The sequence below is a fragment of the Carya illinoinensis genome, chromosome 14 (assembly GCF_018687715.1).
Source record: "Carya illinoinensis cultivar Pawnee chromosome 14, C.illinoinensisPawnee_v1, whole genome shotgun sequence".
Classification (NCBI taxonomy): domain Eukaryota; kingdom Viridiplantae; phylum Streptophyta; class Magnoliopsida; order Fagales; family Juglandaceae; genus Carya; species Carya illinoinensis.
This window is the reverse complement of record NC_056765.1, coordinates 10040001-10056459: the sequence shown is the minus strand read 5'-3', so window position 1 is coordinate 10056459 and position 16459 is coordinate 10040001. Positions and strand designations below refer to the sequence as shown.

Genomic DNA, 16459 nt, shown 5'->3' with positions numbered 1-16459 from the left:
ATTGAGTTATTAGATACTGAGTGTAGGTTCTGAACAATTTTGTTTCCTTCCTGAACCAGGTCTTGACCACTCTAGTTTTTCTACAGATTTTGGCAATTTTAACTTGGACAACAGAAGTTGGGCTGGAAATTATCTTCACTATCATGTTGCAGTTTATAGAGGTGGTGTATTGGAGCAATGAGTGTCAACAATGAAATGATGAATAGAATCGATGAGTAGAACTAAGTTTGTTTGTATCATATTTGGTACTTTTGGATCGGGTTTATAAGAAGCTTGTTGAAGAAATGTCCAACTTTGTAATACACAGAGTACAGCTAGATTGGGTTTAAGATTCCAAGCTTTTTAGTTTTTAATGTCATTGGTTTTAATTTCTTATAATGTATGTTTGGTGCTTTTGGATATTGGATGCTAAATGAAATGATGACTTGATTCTGGATACTCAGTAGATGCTTTTCGCGTCATTGTATTTTTGTTTCTTTTGTGAATGGTATATGAAATGACACTACAGGTCATATTGGGCTGCTATGTGTCTCAAGATTGTGCTTCCTAATGCATGCTATGTGTCTCCAGATTATGCTTCATGTACTCTCAGATGAAGCATTGATGACAAAAATATGCAAGAATGGGGTGCGTCCTTCTCGAACCTCTTGTACTAGGGAAAGGTCCTCTCAATCCTCTAACACCCATACCGGATATGGACCAAATTGTCTCATGATGTTTTGAACCCAGCTCACGTACGACTTTAATGGGCAAACAACCCAACCCTTGGAACATACTACAGCCCCAAGAGGCGCCCAATACACCAGCAACCCCCATCATATGAAATGGGTTCAATGTCCAATTATGAAACCCTTGGAAAAATAGGATGAATCGAAATATAGCTGCTACACCAAAGCTAGGCGCAAATTCTTAAGATAAATGTGTTACCTTAAAAATGGTCCACCTCAAGTGTAACTTGCGATGGAATATTTGATGCAATTTGTATGCACATTTACTAGAGACCTCAATGCCTTCTTTCAACAACTGGATTAAATTACAACTTCCACATACACATTATATAGTTCACAATAAATCGCTAATATGTGAACTTCTATATACACACACAGTTTCCAGCTACATCCATAATTCTATTACAACTTCAAATGACTAACATTTTTCTTTGAACCAACAAGTGGATATAAGTAATCCCAAAAAAATTGTCTTAGATAATATCAGTTCAAAATGAGTGTTTTGGCTTTTGATTCAGAGTTAAGATCGTGCTCATGGATCACGATGGTCGATTCCTCCGCTTCTTTTTAAAAAGAAAAGAGAAAAAAAAAATGCTAACCAGAAAATTAATAAATAAATAGAAAAAAAGATAGTTCTTAGCTACATAACAAATGTATCCTTGTATGAAAATAGAGCAAGAAAATGTGAGCAACTTTCTTTTACTCAGATGTACTTCTTGATCATTTTTCTGAAGATAACTTTTTTCGTAGTAAGCTCTTCGATCATTCTTCCTCATAATGATCATATATGGTTGAGGCTATAGAATCTAAATTGCAATCAGTATCATGAGAGAGAGAGAGAGAGAGAGAGAGAGAGAGAGAGAGAGAGAGAGATGGCTTCCTTGAATTAGAGTGTTAAAGAATAAGCAAAGCATAGTTATTTATGTCACAAAACAGATGTAGATGCATTTCGTGGTTGATTTTAAAATAAGCATGGAATGGCACCATGGTGGGTAACCAAGTTTCTAAGACAAGTTAATGCCACCATTCTCATGCAATTGATATGACTCCAAAATGTTTTGTGATTGTTTAAAATTGAAGGCTGCTTCCATCATGTCTAAGATTTTTGCCATTTGCGAAGGCAAGATGCTCTCCCTTTCCAACAGAGCAGCCTCCAATTTGGAGAATGAAGATGATAGAAAGAGCTCAAGAAATGGATTTGCAATTGGTTTGGTGAGATTCTCAACCATTTTTTCTACCCTGGTTTATTATCGCTTTGGTTTGTGTACCTTTTAAGAATAATATCTTTGATGATGTGATTTTAAATCATTTTGTCATACATACTCGCCTATAGTTTTTCTTATTTATAAACTAGTTTTCCATTATGAACATATGAATTTTTGTGATGTCGCGATCCTTTAAATAGTTATGAAAACAACAGGTCAAGCCACTTCTAGATCTTTTTGCTATCTTGGATGTATGGTTCTGTTTAAAGGAGCTAGTAAAAGGTATAAATATTTAGTTCTTCAAGAATTTGAGACCATGATTATGAACCTTGTACCATGTTATCAAGCCTGTGAAACTCTTTCTGCTATATTCTTTCTATGTTTTCCCCTTCCAACTAGTCACAGCCAATAAATCTCCCTCATTTCAGATGTTATCAACAACCAAAAAATCAGTGGCATACATACAACATCAACAATCCAAAAATCCCACAAAGCACAGATACAAACATCAAATCGCAGATCCATAACATAAAAACACACAATATGATTAATGCTAGAAATGGAGAGATGAAATGAAAAGAGAAAAATAAAAACCCTTTTATTTCATTTCTTACCCTTGTAAGATGAAGGACGACAGGTGTCGATAGCAAGAATGCCAGCAGAGGACTAAAGCCGTGTGGAAATGGTGAAGCTGGAGTGGAGAAGTTGTACGAAAATGGTGACCTAGCGTAGAACTTTTGACACATGGTGTCAGAGTTATGGAGTCACACGGTGCAGGCAGAGGTTGAGGTCGGTGAAAGGACACTAGCTGAGAGAGTGGGGGAGAGAACGTGGGGGAAGGAAGAAGTGAAGAACAACACCCGCTTGGGGGGGGGGGGAATTGAAAAGAACCTTCTTGGACCAAAACACACGTTTTTACATTTTTTTTAAAAAAAAGTCACGTAGGTTGGTGTGCAGAGGTTGAAGGAATAGTAAGTAGTTGTATAGCAGAACTCTATTTTACTATTCAGTTGTTATTTTTTTTCCTTAAGCTATTTAAATCTAAATTAAGAATTTCATAATATAACCTTCTTGCATAATTTAAAAGAAAATAAATTCAATCAACTAACGTAATCATATAAATTAATTCAAAATAAATTCAATTTTATAAAAATTGACTTAGAGTAAAAGAATGTCAAGTTTTATAAAATTGAATTTAAGTTTCATTAAATTTAAGTGATAACTCCACTATCACTAAATTTTTGTTATCTTTTCCAATTATTTAAAGAGTTTTGCTACGTACAAATAAAGTCACGTATTAATATGCGTATTAATATTGATTCATTCGCATTCAAAATTTAAATTGACACTGTTTTTAATAAAATCTACTTTTTGACCAATCGCATTATATTAGTGTACATATTAGTACGCAGTTATGCTTGCAACTAGATTTTTTCTTATTCTATTTAAATAGGTTGTGTGCTAAACATTCGGTAGATATTGCTACTAAAACAATGAGTGGCTAACTAATTCATTTCCAAAACGACGTCGAATATGAATTAATGTAGAAGGAAATGCACCACGTTGTTATTCTCTTATATATGCATCACTTGGAGGAAGGGCATCAACTTGCGCTTATATTGGGTTCTATTTTGTGGTTGTCTATCAGATTTATCCACTTTTTTTAAAGAGTTTGCAGAAATTGCACGCCCTAAAATTACAAATATGATCATTTCTCATATTTATTTAGGCCCAACTCACAATGTGGTATTAAGAATATATGAGCCATTAAGATCCGTAGAAATTTATCATAGTGTTAGATCTATAAAGAGATATTATAAAAATAAATATACCAACTAACATAATTTAATTTGATACATAAGTATTTTACAATAAGAAAAAGACTTTAAATTTTTATATAGAAAACCACATCATTTTTGTCTTTAGAAGATCTTTTTGTAAACCAAGACATTTTCCTTTCTATAATACACAAAAGAAACCACTGCTGTCTTTAGAATACAAGGAACAAGTACTGCACACCATAATAATTCATTTTAGTTCAAATATAAAGGAATAATATTCAGATCATGAAAAAAAGCATCAAGGAAACTTGAAGATAAAATGCAGGCCAAGTACCCATAACAGTTTGGGAATTTATATACAGTGATTATTCGATAATTTTACACCAAAAGATGATTGTCATTGGACGAAATTATGCAAAATACATGGAAAGTTGACTGCTATTGGATGATGCTTTCATTTACCTCGGATGTACAGATGCCGGATAATGAAGTTTACCATGATTGTTTATAGGTCAGTATGAGTTATTGAAGACAATAATCTACATGATGTCTACAATGGAATTGCTAGGACCCTTGCTATATTATTTTATGAACTATAGATTCTGTCGTCCATCTCCTTCTTTAAGTGTTATTCATTATCCATCGAATCACAGCATGGCACAGAAACACTGGAAAGATTCGGACATTAAAACCAAAACAAACATCAGATCACAATCATGAACCCAACTAAACATCTGCCTCCATATGAGTTGAAGTTGGCTGCTTTCTCATTCAGCGGTCTTAAATGTTCCAGAGGCTACACCAGAGAGGGAAGCCTCCTAGAAATGCGATCATGAAAAAGACATCAAGCAGTGCATGTTGTTGTTTTAGAAACTAACCAAAGCCGGTACAGTTTCAGCTCAATATTATTAAGTAGAATTCAGTCTTTTGATGGCTTCCAAGAACAAGCAGCATTAAAAAGAACCAAAAAGGAAAAACCCACAAAAGTTCTATGGAGAGGTACAGTGATGATCATCTTCTAGTCATAATCTTCATTGTCAACATGATTTTGTTGGATACAATGATCATCATCTTATAGTCAACGTGACAGTTGACAGCATTATAATGCAAATTGTGAAATATGCAACACAGATCAACGCGTATATCATCAGCCATTGAGCATACATAATTGCTATAGGAGAGGCCTTAAATATTCTTACCAATAGTCATTGCAGGAGCAACGTCCTTCTTTAAAATGATGAAACCGGGTGCGATCTCTAACAATCACCTCTCGGTTATAAACACCCGAGAGAACCTTTGCAAAATTGTGGCAATCAACACAGGTACGAAGATTCTTGGCCACTCTGATTGTTGTGCCAGGTGGAGTAGAAAGAACCCCAAATGCAATAGCCAATTTCTCACTGTGATAAGGGAGCGCATCACCTTTTTCTTCAGCAACCAAATTGTGCAATTCAGCAGAAACTTCAGCAACATAACCGGCTATCTTTAGTTGCTGATTAATCTCATTCAGCATCTCATAAATCTCGCCCTTTCGTGGATGTGAAACGTCATCCACAACAAACTCATGCACTACTCCCTTCAAAACAATCGTACTACAGCCAGGTGTGGTTTGTATTGCTTTCTCCTGCATAAATTTTCTCACTTCTATTACCTTGTCCCACTTGCCCGCCGAAGAATAAATATTCAACAACAGAGCATAATCCCCAGCTTCTTGAGCCTTAAGTTCGATCAAATGTCCAACCACACGTTCTCCAAGGGTAACATGAGCATGAATTCGGCAAGCCCCAAGTAAGGTTCTCCACATTGTTGAATCTGGCTTAACCGACATTGAAAGTATAAGTTGATATGCCTGATCAAGCAAACCAGCACGGCCCAAGAGATCTACCACGCACCCATAATGATGAGTGTTATGCGCTATCCCAAACTCTTTGCTCATAAGATCAAAAAACATCATTCCCTCATCAACTAACCCACAATGACTGCAAGCAGAAAGAACTCCAGTAAACGTCTGATCATCCGGTGGAATACCTATTTTCTGCATCTCCCAAAATGCTTCAATAGCTTCTGTTCCATGCCCGTTCATCGCTAAACCCGAAATCATTGCACTCCATGAAACCACATTCTTGTTGAGCATTCCATTAAACACCCCATAAGCCTTCTCCAAACACCCACAACGTGAGTACATTGCTATCAGAGAATTACACAACTTGCTGCCAGTACCATAACCATGCTCTCCAATGTAAGCATGGATCTTTTCACCAAATTCCAATGCATTCAAGTGGGTGCATGCTTGCAAGAGAAGTAAACACGTGACATCATCAGGTTCACATCCATCGCTGCCACTCTGCATAATATCAAACAAAACCAATGCATCTCGGGTCCTGTCATTACGCATAAAACAAGAAATCAACACATTCCAAGCAACGGTATCTCTGTCACGTATATCGTCAAACACCTTACACGCTTCATCGCACCTCTCGCAACATGAATACAAGTCCATCAAAGTAGTAAGCAATAAGCTATCAGACTGGTGCCCATCTGTCAAAATCCTAGCGTGAACCTGAACTCCCCCTAACAATGAAGAAAGCTTAATACAAGACTTGATAGCAAATGAAGAAGACAAAGGGTTAACACGCACGCTTTGTCGTTTCATTTCTCGGTACATATAAAGCCCCTCCAGCGGTGAATTGCTCGTAGAGTAGGCCCTGATCATGGTGTTGTAGTGAGAGGATAATGGGTCCGAGATTTGAGTAAAAAACTGGCGGGAATAGTCCATGTCTCGTGCGGGAGAGAGTGCCAGGCGGGATAAGAAGTTGAGGGAAATGGTGGGATCTTGAAGAAGACTTGTACGGATGAGGTGGGCGTGGACTTGAAGCAAATGGGTCTTCTGGGTGCATGATTTTATTAGAGAAAGCAGTTGCCGTCGTTCCTCTTCAAGTGTTTGAGCGGCAAGAAATGCAGCAGTAGCGAATGAGCGGTAGTGCGGAATTTGTCCCATTAGGCGAATTAGTTTCATTCTTTGGTCTCAAAGATCGAGTATAAATGTAATTTGAGCATGTCTCTTTGCACTTCGACATTTACGGAGCATCATCACCAGGAAAACACTTCCAAGGAATTACAAGTCCATCTATGTTGGGAATAACTCATGACATGCAGATGTTCTGATAGTAGTACCTCAAGTTCATCTCTTAGCTTCGTCACCTTAAACCTTCGTACCGCCGTACGTAGGAATAGAATGAGTGTGCACGTCGGAGGGGGGACGTAGGTGACTCGACAAATACAAGTTCATCACTGGTTCTTCAACTTAAGAAATAATCTAGGGATCAACCATAGAGTTATGGTAGCTTTAATATCTTGGAAGATTAGCTGCTTCGAAAAAACCCAAGCAATATGAAGTAAAACATATAAATAAGCATACAAGATTTAAAGAATTAATGTCTTGGGCTGTTGTACTGTTATGCAGCAAGTTCTTGATCTTTAAATTTTGAATTCATAATTTTCCTCGACAATCTAAATGGATAAACTAGTTAATATCCCTTAATAACCACGATTTTCCCACTCAAAGAATACTTCATAAGAGAGAAATGGTGGTACAAACTCTTAATTTTTGAGATCGACTACATATTTCTATATATGAAACTACTATAATTTGGGGCAAAATTACAAATTACAGATCGACTACAAAATTTAGATTCTATGATCCACTTTCAGTGATTTGGGAGAAAATTACAAATAAAATATCGAATACAAACCCTAGATTTTGAGATCCACTTTCAGTAACTTGGAACAAAATTTTAAATTTTAGATCGACTATAAATTCTACAAATTTCATATCTATTTATATATGGAATTTGTAGGATTTGTAACTCTGGATGAAATCAAGAGTGTTTATGGAGAGCAAGTTTACGATAAGATTAACTCTATCCTTATGCGTAAATATCGCATAATCATTTAAAAAAAAATGAGAGTTATTATTAAAAATTTAATTTTTTTAACGTAAATCTCATATTTTATTTATTTTTATCAAAACGATTATGCGACAGTTATATAATTTATAATTACAAATATATTTTCTATCATGGATTTCTAAAGTAAGCACTAAATCCCGTATAGATGTTTGTGTTTTTATCTTTTATAGTTTAATTGAGACTTTTCGTGCATATAACTCAAAAGTTTAATTTCTTTTTGTGCTTATTTTGAGTTCTATACAAATGGGCAAAGAATAGGGCTTGCTTTATCTTTAACTTTTTTTGTATTGAATTATTTGATTTTCGAAGAATTTCATTTTGTTTGTGTCATATCACATTCTTTATTTCAATGTTTGCTTTATGTAATTGAAGTACAAGTGTGAAATGTTTTATGAAAAAGAAAAGGCTAATGTGAAATGAATCGAAGTGGCTGTTTACTCCTTGAGGAGTTTGGTCATAAACATTAAGGTGAAAAACTACTAAGGTTTTGTTGTTTTGGATTTATTTGGAAATAGATCTCATCTCAAAATTCTTATCTCATCTCATTCCTAAACATAATTTAAATACAAACATTTTCAAACTAATAATTACAACTTTTTCAAATTAATCATTACAACTTTTCCAAACTTTCAAATAAAAAATAAAAAATAATTTAATTTTTTCAAATCTTCAAACAAAAATAATATTATAAAACTATATTCTAACAATATTTTAACGTTATAATATTTTTTATTCAACTTTTTCTTTCTTATTTTTCAAAATATAAAAAATACTCAACTCAAACTATCTTATTACTATTCACAAAATTCTCATCTCATCTTACTCACTAAACGAGCCCTTAGCTGATTACATTGCGGTTTTCATAGCCAGTTGTATCCAACAGAATTGTAGAAGCAATTACAGTTTCCAACAGCTAAATCAACTCTTTATTGGTGATTGCACAAATTATGAAAATCTCTCAAGCTAGAGCAATCCACTCAGAGAAGAAAAAAAGACAGAAAAACCCACCAAACCTTTCTCAAAAGACTGTTAGAAAAGAGCTTGTCTGAATTTCCATGTTCTTTTATGTAGTGCTAAAAAATCTCCATTGCATTCTTACTAATTTTAAGCTACCTCCGTTTATATTACATACTAGAAAAAAAAAAAGTTTGGAAAGGCATCTGCCTATATATTATTGTTCTTGTTTATTCTTATAGACTTAAGCAATTACCACTTCTCACTGCGAATGCAATATCAGCTTGCTTCACATAATTTTGATTGACATTCTTGATATGATCAGCACAACCTTGTCATTTCTCATTATTGTGTATTTGGATGCTTTAAAGGAAGGGAGAAGTGCTTGACAATATGTTGGTTCTTGTGGCAGTTTATCACAATACTTGTATTTCTTGATGTTTGAGGTGCTCCAACCGTTTCTAGTTTTATGAATTCATGACACGAACTGCCTAGGAGCAGGCAAGCCACTTCATATAATATTATGCTAAGTTGAGTTTGTTTGATACTCTTCGATCTTTCCTCCTTCATACTTTGCATAACCTGGTGGTAAAGTATACATCAACTGCTATTGAAATATAATCGATCTGTTATATAATCGATCTTATATCGTATTGAAATGTAATCCATCTGTTATAGCTTTATCAAGCATGTAAGCAATTGGAAGCCTTTTTTCTCATTTACACTGACTAGAACATCACGAAGGTGTCTACTTAATGCTAATTCCCCTTCAAAGGGTTCCAGATAGCCCTAGAGAGATCTATCTGGTAAAATATGCCAACAAATCTTTAAACTAAAGGTCCTGCCTATATCCTCTGCAGATACTTCTTCCTATGTGGTACCTTTAATTTCCTTGTTGCCCCCTGGCTCCCTTGCATGCATCCAACTTTTTCTTATGTCATCTAGAGAAAACTCTTATTTATTTATTTACTTTTTTATTTTAGTTAAAAAAGAAGGTTACTTCTCTGAACCGTTAAGGTTAGGCCGGTTTGGTTCATTCTTATAATTAAGCCACGTATTCTGCAGGTAATTTTGTGAGGGATGTTCAAATAACACTAGGTAGATATGTCCCTCTCTGAGACATGATTTGTGCCATAGAGCTAAATTTTATTATCCTCAAGTCGTGTTGGGCATTTTCATTTCCCATTAATGTTGCAAATTTGCTTCATTGTTGTGATTTTGTTCTGGATTTGATGGTATAGGGTGAAAGAAATAAGATATGAATAAATGGTTTTGGCCTCAATGCCAAACCAGTCCGTGTGTTGGTTTATTTATATAGCTCAAGTTGTTACAATTACAATGATAAGAATATATATGAAATAAACAATAGATATCGAGTACAAGATATGCGGAAGCAAAAATTAAAGTAAATCAAGTTGTTGGAGCAGATAAGTTTGTTGCAGATGATGAAGTCGTTGGTGATAAGTCTGTGGTGTTGAGAGTGGACTGAGTCTCTTGCTTAACATCCCTCTACAAAGGAAGGGGGTAGGCACACTTTTAGCTTGTTCTAAAGCTCACAAAAGCGACTGCTGACTGGTGCTTAATCATTTTGTAAAAACATCAGCTCTGGTCTTGAGAACAAATAAACTTGAGTGTAATATCTTTATTAAGAACTTTCTCATGGATAAAATGGTAGTCCACTTCAATATGCTTGGTTCTAGCATGAAAAACAGGATTAGAAGCTAAGGCTAATGCACCAATGTTGTCACACCAAATTGTGGGAGGGATAGAGAGCGGTATAAAGAGTTCTTTGAGAAGCATTCTAACCCAATAGAGTTCGGCTGTGGTGATTGCTAAAGCCTGATATTCCGCCTTAGTGCTGGAATGTGCTACAACAATTTGTTTCTTAGAATTCTAAGACACTAAGCATGAACCAAGAAATACACCATAGTCTGTAGTTGAACGGCGATCATCCGGATTACTAGCCTAATCGGGGTCGCAATAGGCTTGAAGAGTAAGAGATCCTTTTTGATACCATAAGTCGTGATCAATTGTTCCTTTGAGGTAGCGGAGAACCCGCTTAGCAGCAGACCAATGAGTGGATCTTGGACAATGCATATGTTGGCATAGTTGGTTAACTGAGAAAGCAATATCCGGACGAATCAAAGTGCAATATTGTAGGGCACCAACAGTTTGGCGATACTCAGTAATTTGAGTTGCCGATAGAGGTTCACCATCATGAGCTGAAAGCTTAAGTCCCGAGGAGCATGGTGAGGGATAAGGTTTGGCACCAATCATCTTAGTGTGATAGAGAAGATCACCAATGCACTTTGATTGTCGGAGGTGTAAGCCCGTAAAGTCTCGATGAGCATGAATGCCAAGAAAATAATTTAATGAACCAAGATCCTTCATTTTGAATTCCACTTGCAACTTGTCAATAAGAGAAGGAATAAGAGAAGGATGCGTGCCTGTCACAAGAATATCATCCACATAGATAAGGAAGAACAAGGGAATATTTCCTTGATGATAAATAAATGATAAAGAGTCCACCGGTGAGGAAATAAATCCAAACTGAAGTAGAGACTGAGATAGGCGCATGAACCAAGCCCGTGGGGCCTGTTTGAGTCCATATAAGGACTTCTCAAGCTTGCAAACATAGGTAGGAAAATCCAAATGAACAAAGCCTTGAGGTTGCTTCATATAGACTTATTCTTATAAAACACCATGCAAGAAAGCATTAGAAACATCCAATTGTTGTATATTCCAGTCAAAGTGAATAGCAAGAGCAAGAATAACTCGAATTGTGAAAGGTTTAATAACTGGACTGAATGTCTCAGTGAAATCTATGCCACATTCTTGTTCAAAATCTTTAGCCACTAACTGTGCTTTAAGTTGATCAACTTGACCATTGGATGTTTGTTTAACCTTGTAGACCTATTTGTTATCAATAACATTATGATTCAATGGTCGAGAGCAGAGTATCCATGTACGGTTTGCAATCAGAGCATCATATTCCTCTTGCATAGCCATGCACCATTCAAGATGCAATGAGATTTGTTTGTAAGAATGAGGTTCAATTGGCATTATTATACTAGTGAGAGCTTTAAGGGGATGTTTTGTGGAATAGAATGTCTTATACTCAAGGAAGGTGCGGGGCTTGAGATGGCCTATTTGAACCGAGTAGTCATAGGATGGGATCTTTGAGAGGCAAGGGGAATTATTGGTTCAGCTAAGGAATGAGTTGGAGATGGAGAAATATCTGGATTTTAACTAGATGTGGGAGGAACGAAATCATATGAAGATGATAGATTGGTTTGGTTAGGAGAATTATGAGAGGTAGATGAATTTGCATGAGTGCTATGAGATAGATTAGATCCAATATTAGACAAAGGCAAATCAGAATTAAAATTTGAAGGAAATGAGATAGGGAATGAATTACCCTGAGAGGTAGCCATCATGGAAGGTTGTGAGGACTTCAATCCATCCTTTGCATTAAATGTAAGTTCATAAAAAATCACATGACGAGAGATAAAGATTTTATGAGAAACTGGATCTAGACACCTATAGTCAGGGTTGATTGGCACTATAACCCAGAAATATACACTTCTTAGTATGAAACATGAGCTTGTGGGATGCATATGGCCTTAAAAGCGAATAACAAGCACATCCGAAGGTACAAAGAGATGTATAATCGGGAAGTTTGCCAAACAATTTGAAGAAATGTGTGTCATTGTTAAGAACCAATGTACGCAAACGATTAATAAGGTATATGGCGGTTAAGAAAGCATCAACCTAGTATGTGAGAGGTAAATGAGATTGAGCAAGTAAGGATAATCCCATTTCAGTAATATGTCTATGTTTTCTCTCAGCATTACCATTTTGCTGAGGAGTGTGGGGACATTTGATGTGATGATGAATGCCATTGGTTGCAAGGAATGATTGAAATGGTTTAGACGTGTATTCCCCACCTCTATCAATTTGGAAATTCTTAATTTTGCAAGATAATTGATTTTCAATAAGAACTTTAAATTTGAGAAAACAAATATAGACATCATATTTATTTTAAAGAGGATAAAGCCATGTAAGCCAAGAGAAATCATTAATGAAAAGAACATAATAATGGAAACCACTAAGAGATTGAGTTGAGCAAGACCAAACATCAAAATGAATAAGTTCCAAATGTGAACTTGTTATTCGATAAGAACTTAAAAAGGGAAGTTGTTTGCCTATACCTAGTTGACAAGGCTCACAGACTTCACTATTATTCAATGAACTAACATAAGGTAGAGAATGTTTATTTAATAATTGAGTAGCAACTGAATGGGAAGCATGTCCTAATCTAGAATGCCAAACTGGAACCGATGCTTTGACTCCTACTACTGCTGCCATTGCAAGTGGTTTATTGAGAATTGAGGACTGTAAATTGATGGGATAAAGTCCACCACTACTCTGTCCTTCCAACAGTGTCTTCCCCGTGTGGTTGTCCTTGACAAAACAATGAGAAGTAGTTAGAATGAAGAAACAATGATTGTCAAGGCAAAATTGATTAATAGAGAGTAAATTAGCAAAAGCTTGAGGACAATGAAGAACATGACTAAGTTTAAGTGAAGAAGTAGGAGTATGGAGAACGATAGAACTAGTATTTTGTTATTCAAACCTTGTCCATTACCAACAGCAACATCTTCCTGTCCAGTGTACGGTTGTGCAAGAGTTAGCTACTCAAGGTTGGCTGTAATATGCTGATTGGCCCCACTGTCAGCTAACCAAGGATCTTCGGCAACATGAGTAGCATTAGTTTGAGCAAACATAGCTACTAATTGAGTAGGAGGATGGCAACCTTGTTAAGCATAGTCCATGCGATGAAAACAGACAAGTGCCTAGTGGTTTGATTTGTCACAAATTTGGCAAGGGGTGCGTGGGATATTAAAGGTTTGCTGAGGATGGTTTGGTCGAGGAGAAGGATAAGATTGGGTATTAGGTGCTTGCTTTTTGGAATAGGATGGAGGGTGGAAGGTTTGCTAGTGGGGTTTTGTGGGGTATTTTGGCTTTCTGGTATAAGGCTGTTGGGGATGTTTGGGAGCAAACAAGGCTAAATTATTGGTTTCAGGTGGGATTGAATGGTGTTGAGTTTCTAGAAATAACTCATAAGATAATAGCTCGGCTTGGAAGTCTTCAAAGGATAGAGCTTTGTCTCGGGTGGCAAGGGACAAAGAAGTGACAAAGGGGTGATATGAATGATTCAAACCACTCACAATATAAGCAATTAAATCATCATCATCGATGGTCTTACCAACATCTTCTAGTTGTGCTGCTAGTTGCTTTGCCGAATCAAGATAAGCAACACACTTCATGGAACCTTGATTCAAAGTTTGAAGGCGCCGCTTCAAGTGGTTGATGCGAGATCGAGATGGAGAAGCAAATTTGTTGGCCAAGGCAAGCCAAGTAGATCGCCCCGAATTGAGACTATACACAGATGGTGCCACTTTATCAGAAAGAGTAGCATTAATCCAACCCAAAGCAAATTGATCCTTTCAATTCCATAGGATATACTCAGGATTGAGAGTAGCTGTTGGTTTTCCTTGATCATCAATGAGAAACTGAGAGGGGCATGGTAGAGAACCATCCACGAAGCCCATTAGATCATGACTCTTGAGAACTGAAACAATTTGAGACAACCACATGAGATAGTTGGTCTCATCCAACTTAGCCAAAACAAGTTGCCTAAGATTGGGGGCAATAAAATTGACAGATGATGAGGCAGCCATTAGACGAGGTGAAAAAAAAAATGGAAGAATCATTGTAGAAGTGCGTGAGCATAGTGGTCTGATACCATGAAAGAAAGAAGATATGAATAAATGGTTCTGGCCTCAATGCCAAACCAGTTCGTCTGTTGGTTTATTTTTACAACTCAAGTTGTTACAATTACAATGATAATAATACATTTGAAATAAACAATAGGTATTGAGTACAAGATATACGGAAGCAGAAATTAAAGTAAATCAGGTCGTTGGAGTCGATAAGGTTGTTGCAGATGATGAAGTCGTTGGTGATAAGTCTGCTGTGTCGAGAGTGGACTGAGTCTCTTGCTTAACATAGGGGACTTCTTTAGAGATTTTCAAGGAGAATTTCAGAATTGGGAAGTGAGTGCTGCTTCACAAGGAAAGCCAAAGAGCCCGTGGGAAGAATTGGCAGCAAGACATTATTTTTTATTAGTTTTAATTTATTCATGGATGTGGTCATCCGATCAGTTTCAAGTATAACACATTATAGAGAAGAAACGCTTTTCAAATGCAATCTATTTGTGAAGATTTATGCAAATAAATCCTTTTCATGAAGTTCAAATGTGATCTACTCATGAAAATTTATGTAATCTGTAGGGAAAGGGCCAACAGAGGAAACCTGATTTATATTATGTAACTTTGCACTTGGCAGGAAATTGGAGAAGAATTTGTGGAATTTCTTGAGAAAGAACTCAACATAACTGATCAAGAAGCCGAATCATATAACAGTAATGGACCTCAGACAGACAGTTCTTTTAGAACATCTGGGACATAGAACAGGAAGTGGTAGTGAAAATAAAGCTGGCAAGGGAAGCAGTATTGAGCAGAATATTGATGATGTAGAAGCTGCTCTTGCTCAATTGAAAAAAGAATTGGGTTTACAGGAGGGGAATGCAGCTCTGCAGTAAAGCTGATGACATGGAAGCTAGTCTTGCTGAATTGAAAAAGAAATTGAGTTTATAGAAAGGAAATGATGCTTCTCATTGTCATGCTGTGTGAAAAGATGATAGTCTAGTTCTGTTGCCATCTTAAGCATGGAGAATAAATGCTTCAAAATCTCGCATTTACATATGAGTTCTTCTACATGCAAGCTGACGGCAGACGAATTTGCACACCATTGCTGATGTGGCGAGATAAATTATTTGAAAAAACAACAACGAGGGAAACAAAATAAGAAGCAAAATTTGCCCACGCTTCTGCCATTTTCTCTCCCATCCATGGCGTCTAGCTCCTCTACGCGACCACCTCCTCTGTGCGACCACTTCCTCCATGCAACCACTTCTCTACGACTACCATAAACGACGGAGGTGAGAAAATTGCAAACGGTCATGATCGGGGAACGGACGTAAGTGCGGCGAAACTCTCGTATCGACCATCTGCTCCTGCTCATTAGAGAATAAAGAAGAGCCCTCTTAGCTCCAACTTAATCTTCAAACAGGTAAGGTCCAGCTGCTGCTGCTTTATCCGCTTTTTACTTAAAAAGCATATATTGTTGATCAGTAATTTTTTCTTTTTCAACTTTGAGGCGAGTAAAGTATAATATAACCAGAGTTGTGTTTGGAATAAACGACTGAGTTTTCTTTCATCGAATTTGGTCTATGTTTTTTGGTAATTGAATAGTGTGAATGTAAATCGCTTTTATACTCAGTAATTGATTTATTTTAATTGATATTGCCTATTTAACTTCTATTCTGCGGTGGTTTGATTTTCATGTGGTGGAGTTACGCTAGGCAATGTTTAGATCGATACAAAATTAGCTTAAGGATGTAAACTAAGTGACATGACATTCTCGAAGAGGATCCAGAAGATCAGTAGGTGGAATGATCTGCAAGATGACATACAGTTAAAAGTGTTTAGAAATTAATAAAACTAGAACCGATAAGAAATGTCTGTTAGGTTATCCTTCACATTGAAGCAAATTTCTTTTGGGTTTTGTGGTGCCACCATTTTGAGAATTTCACAAAATTGTGTACTGTTCTTGCTGCTTGTTCATGGTCCTGTTCTCCAAGTGCTTGTGCAGGGATGCAAATGTTGTTATAAATTATCATAATGGAGCAGGAACTT

The 16459-nt window shown here is 36.4% G+C and overlaps 1 protein-coding gene across 1 annotated transcript; it reads right to left on the bottom strand.

Moving 5' to 3' along the window:
- Positions 1 to 4575: 4575 nt before the first annotated feature.
- Positions 4576 to 7109, bottom strand: LOC122295149 (pentatricopeptide repeat-containing protein At3g47530). Its single transcript, XM_043104215.1, has one exon. The coding sequence runs from the start codon at positions 6728 to 6730 to the stop codon at positions 4910 to 4912; it is 1821 nt and encodes a 606-aa protein (XP_042960149.1). The 5' UTR covers positions 6731 to 7109; the 3' UTR covers positions 4576 to 4909.
- Positions 7110 to 16459: the final 9350 nt, after the last annotated feature.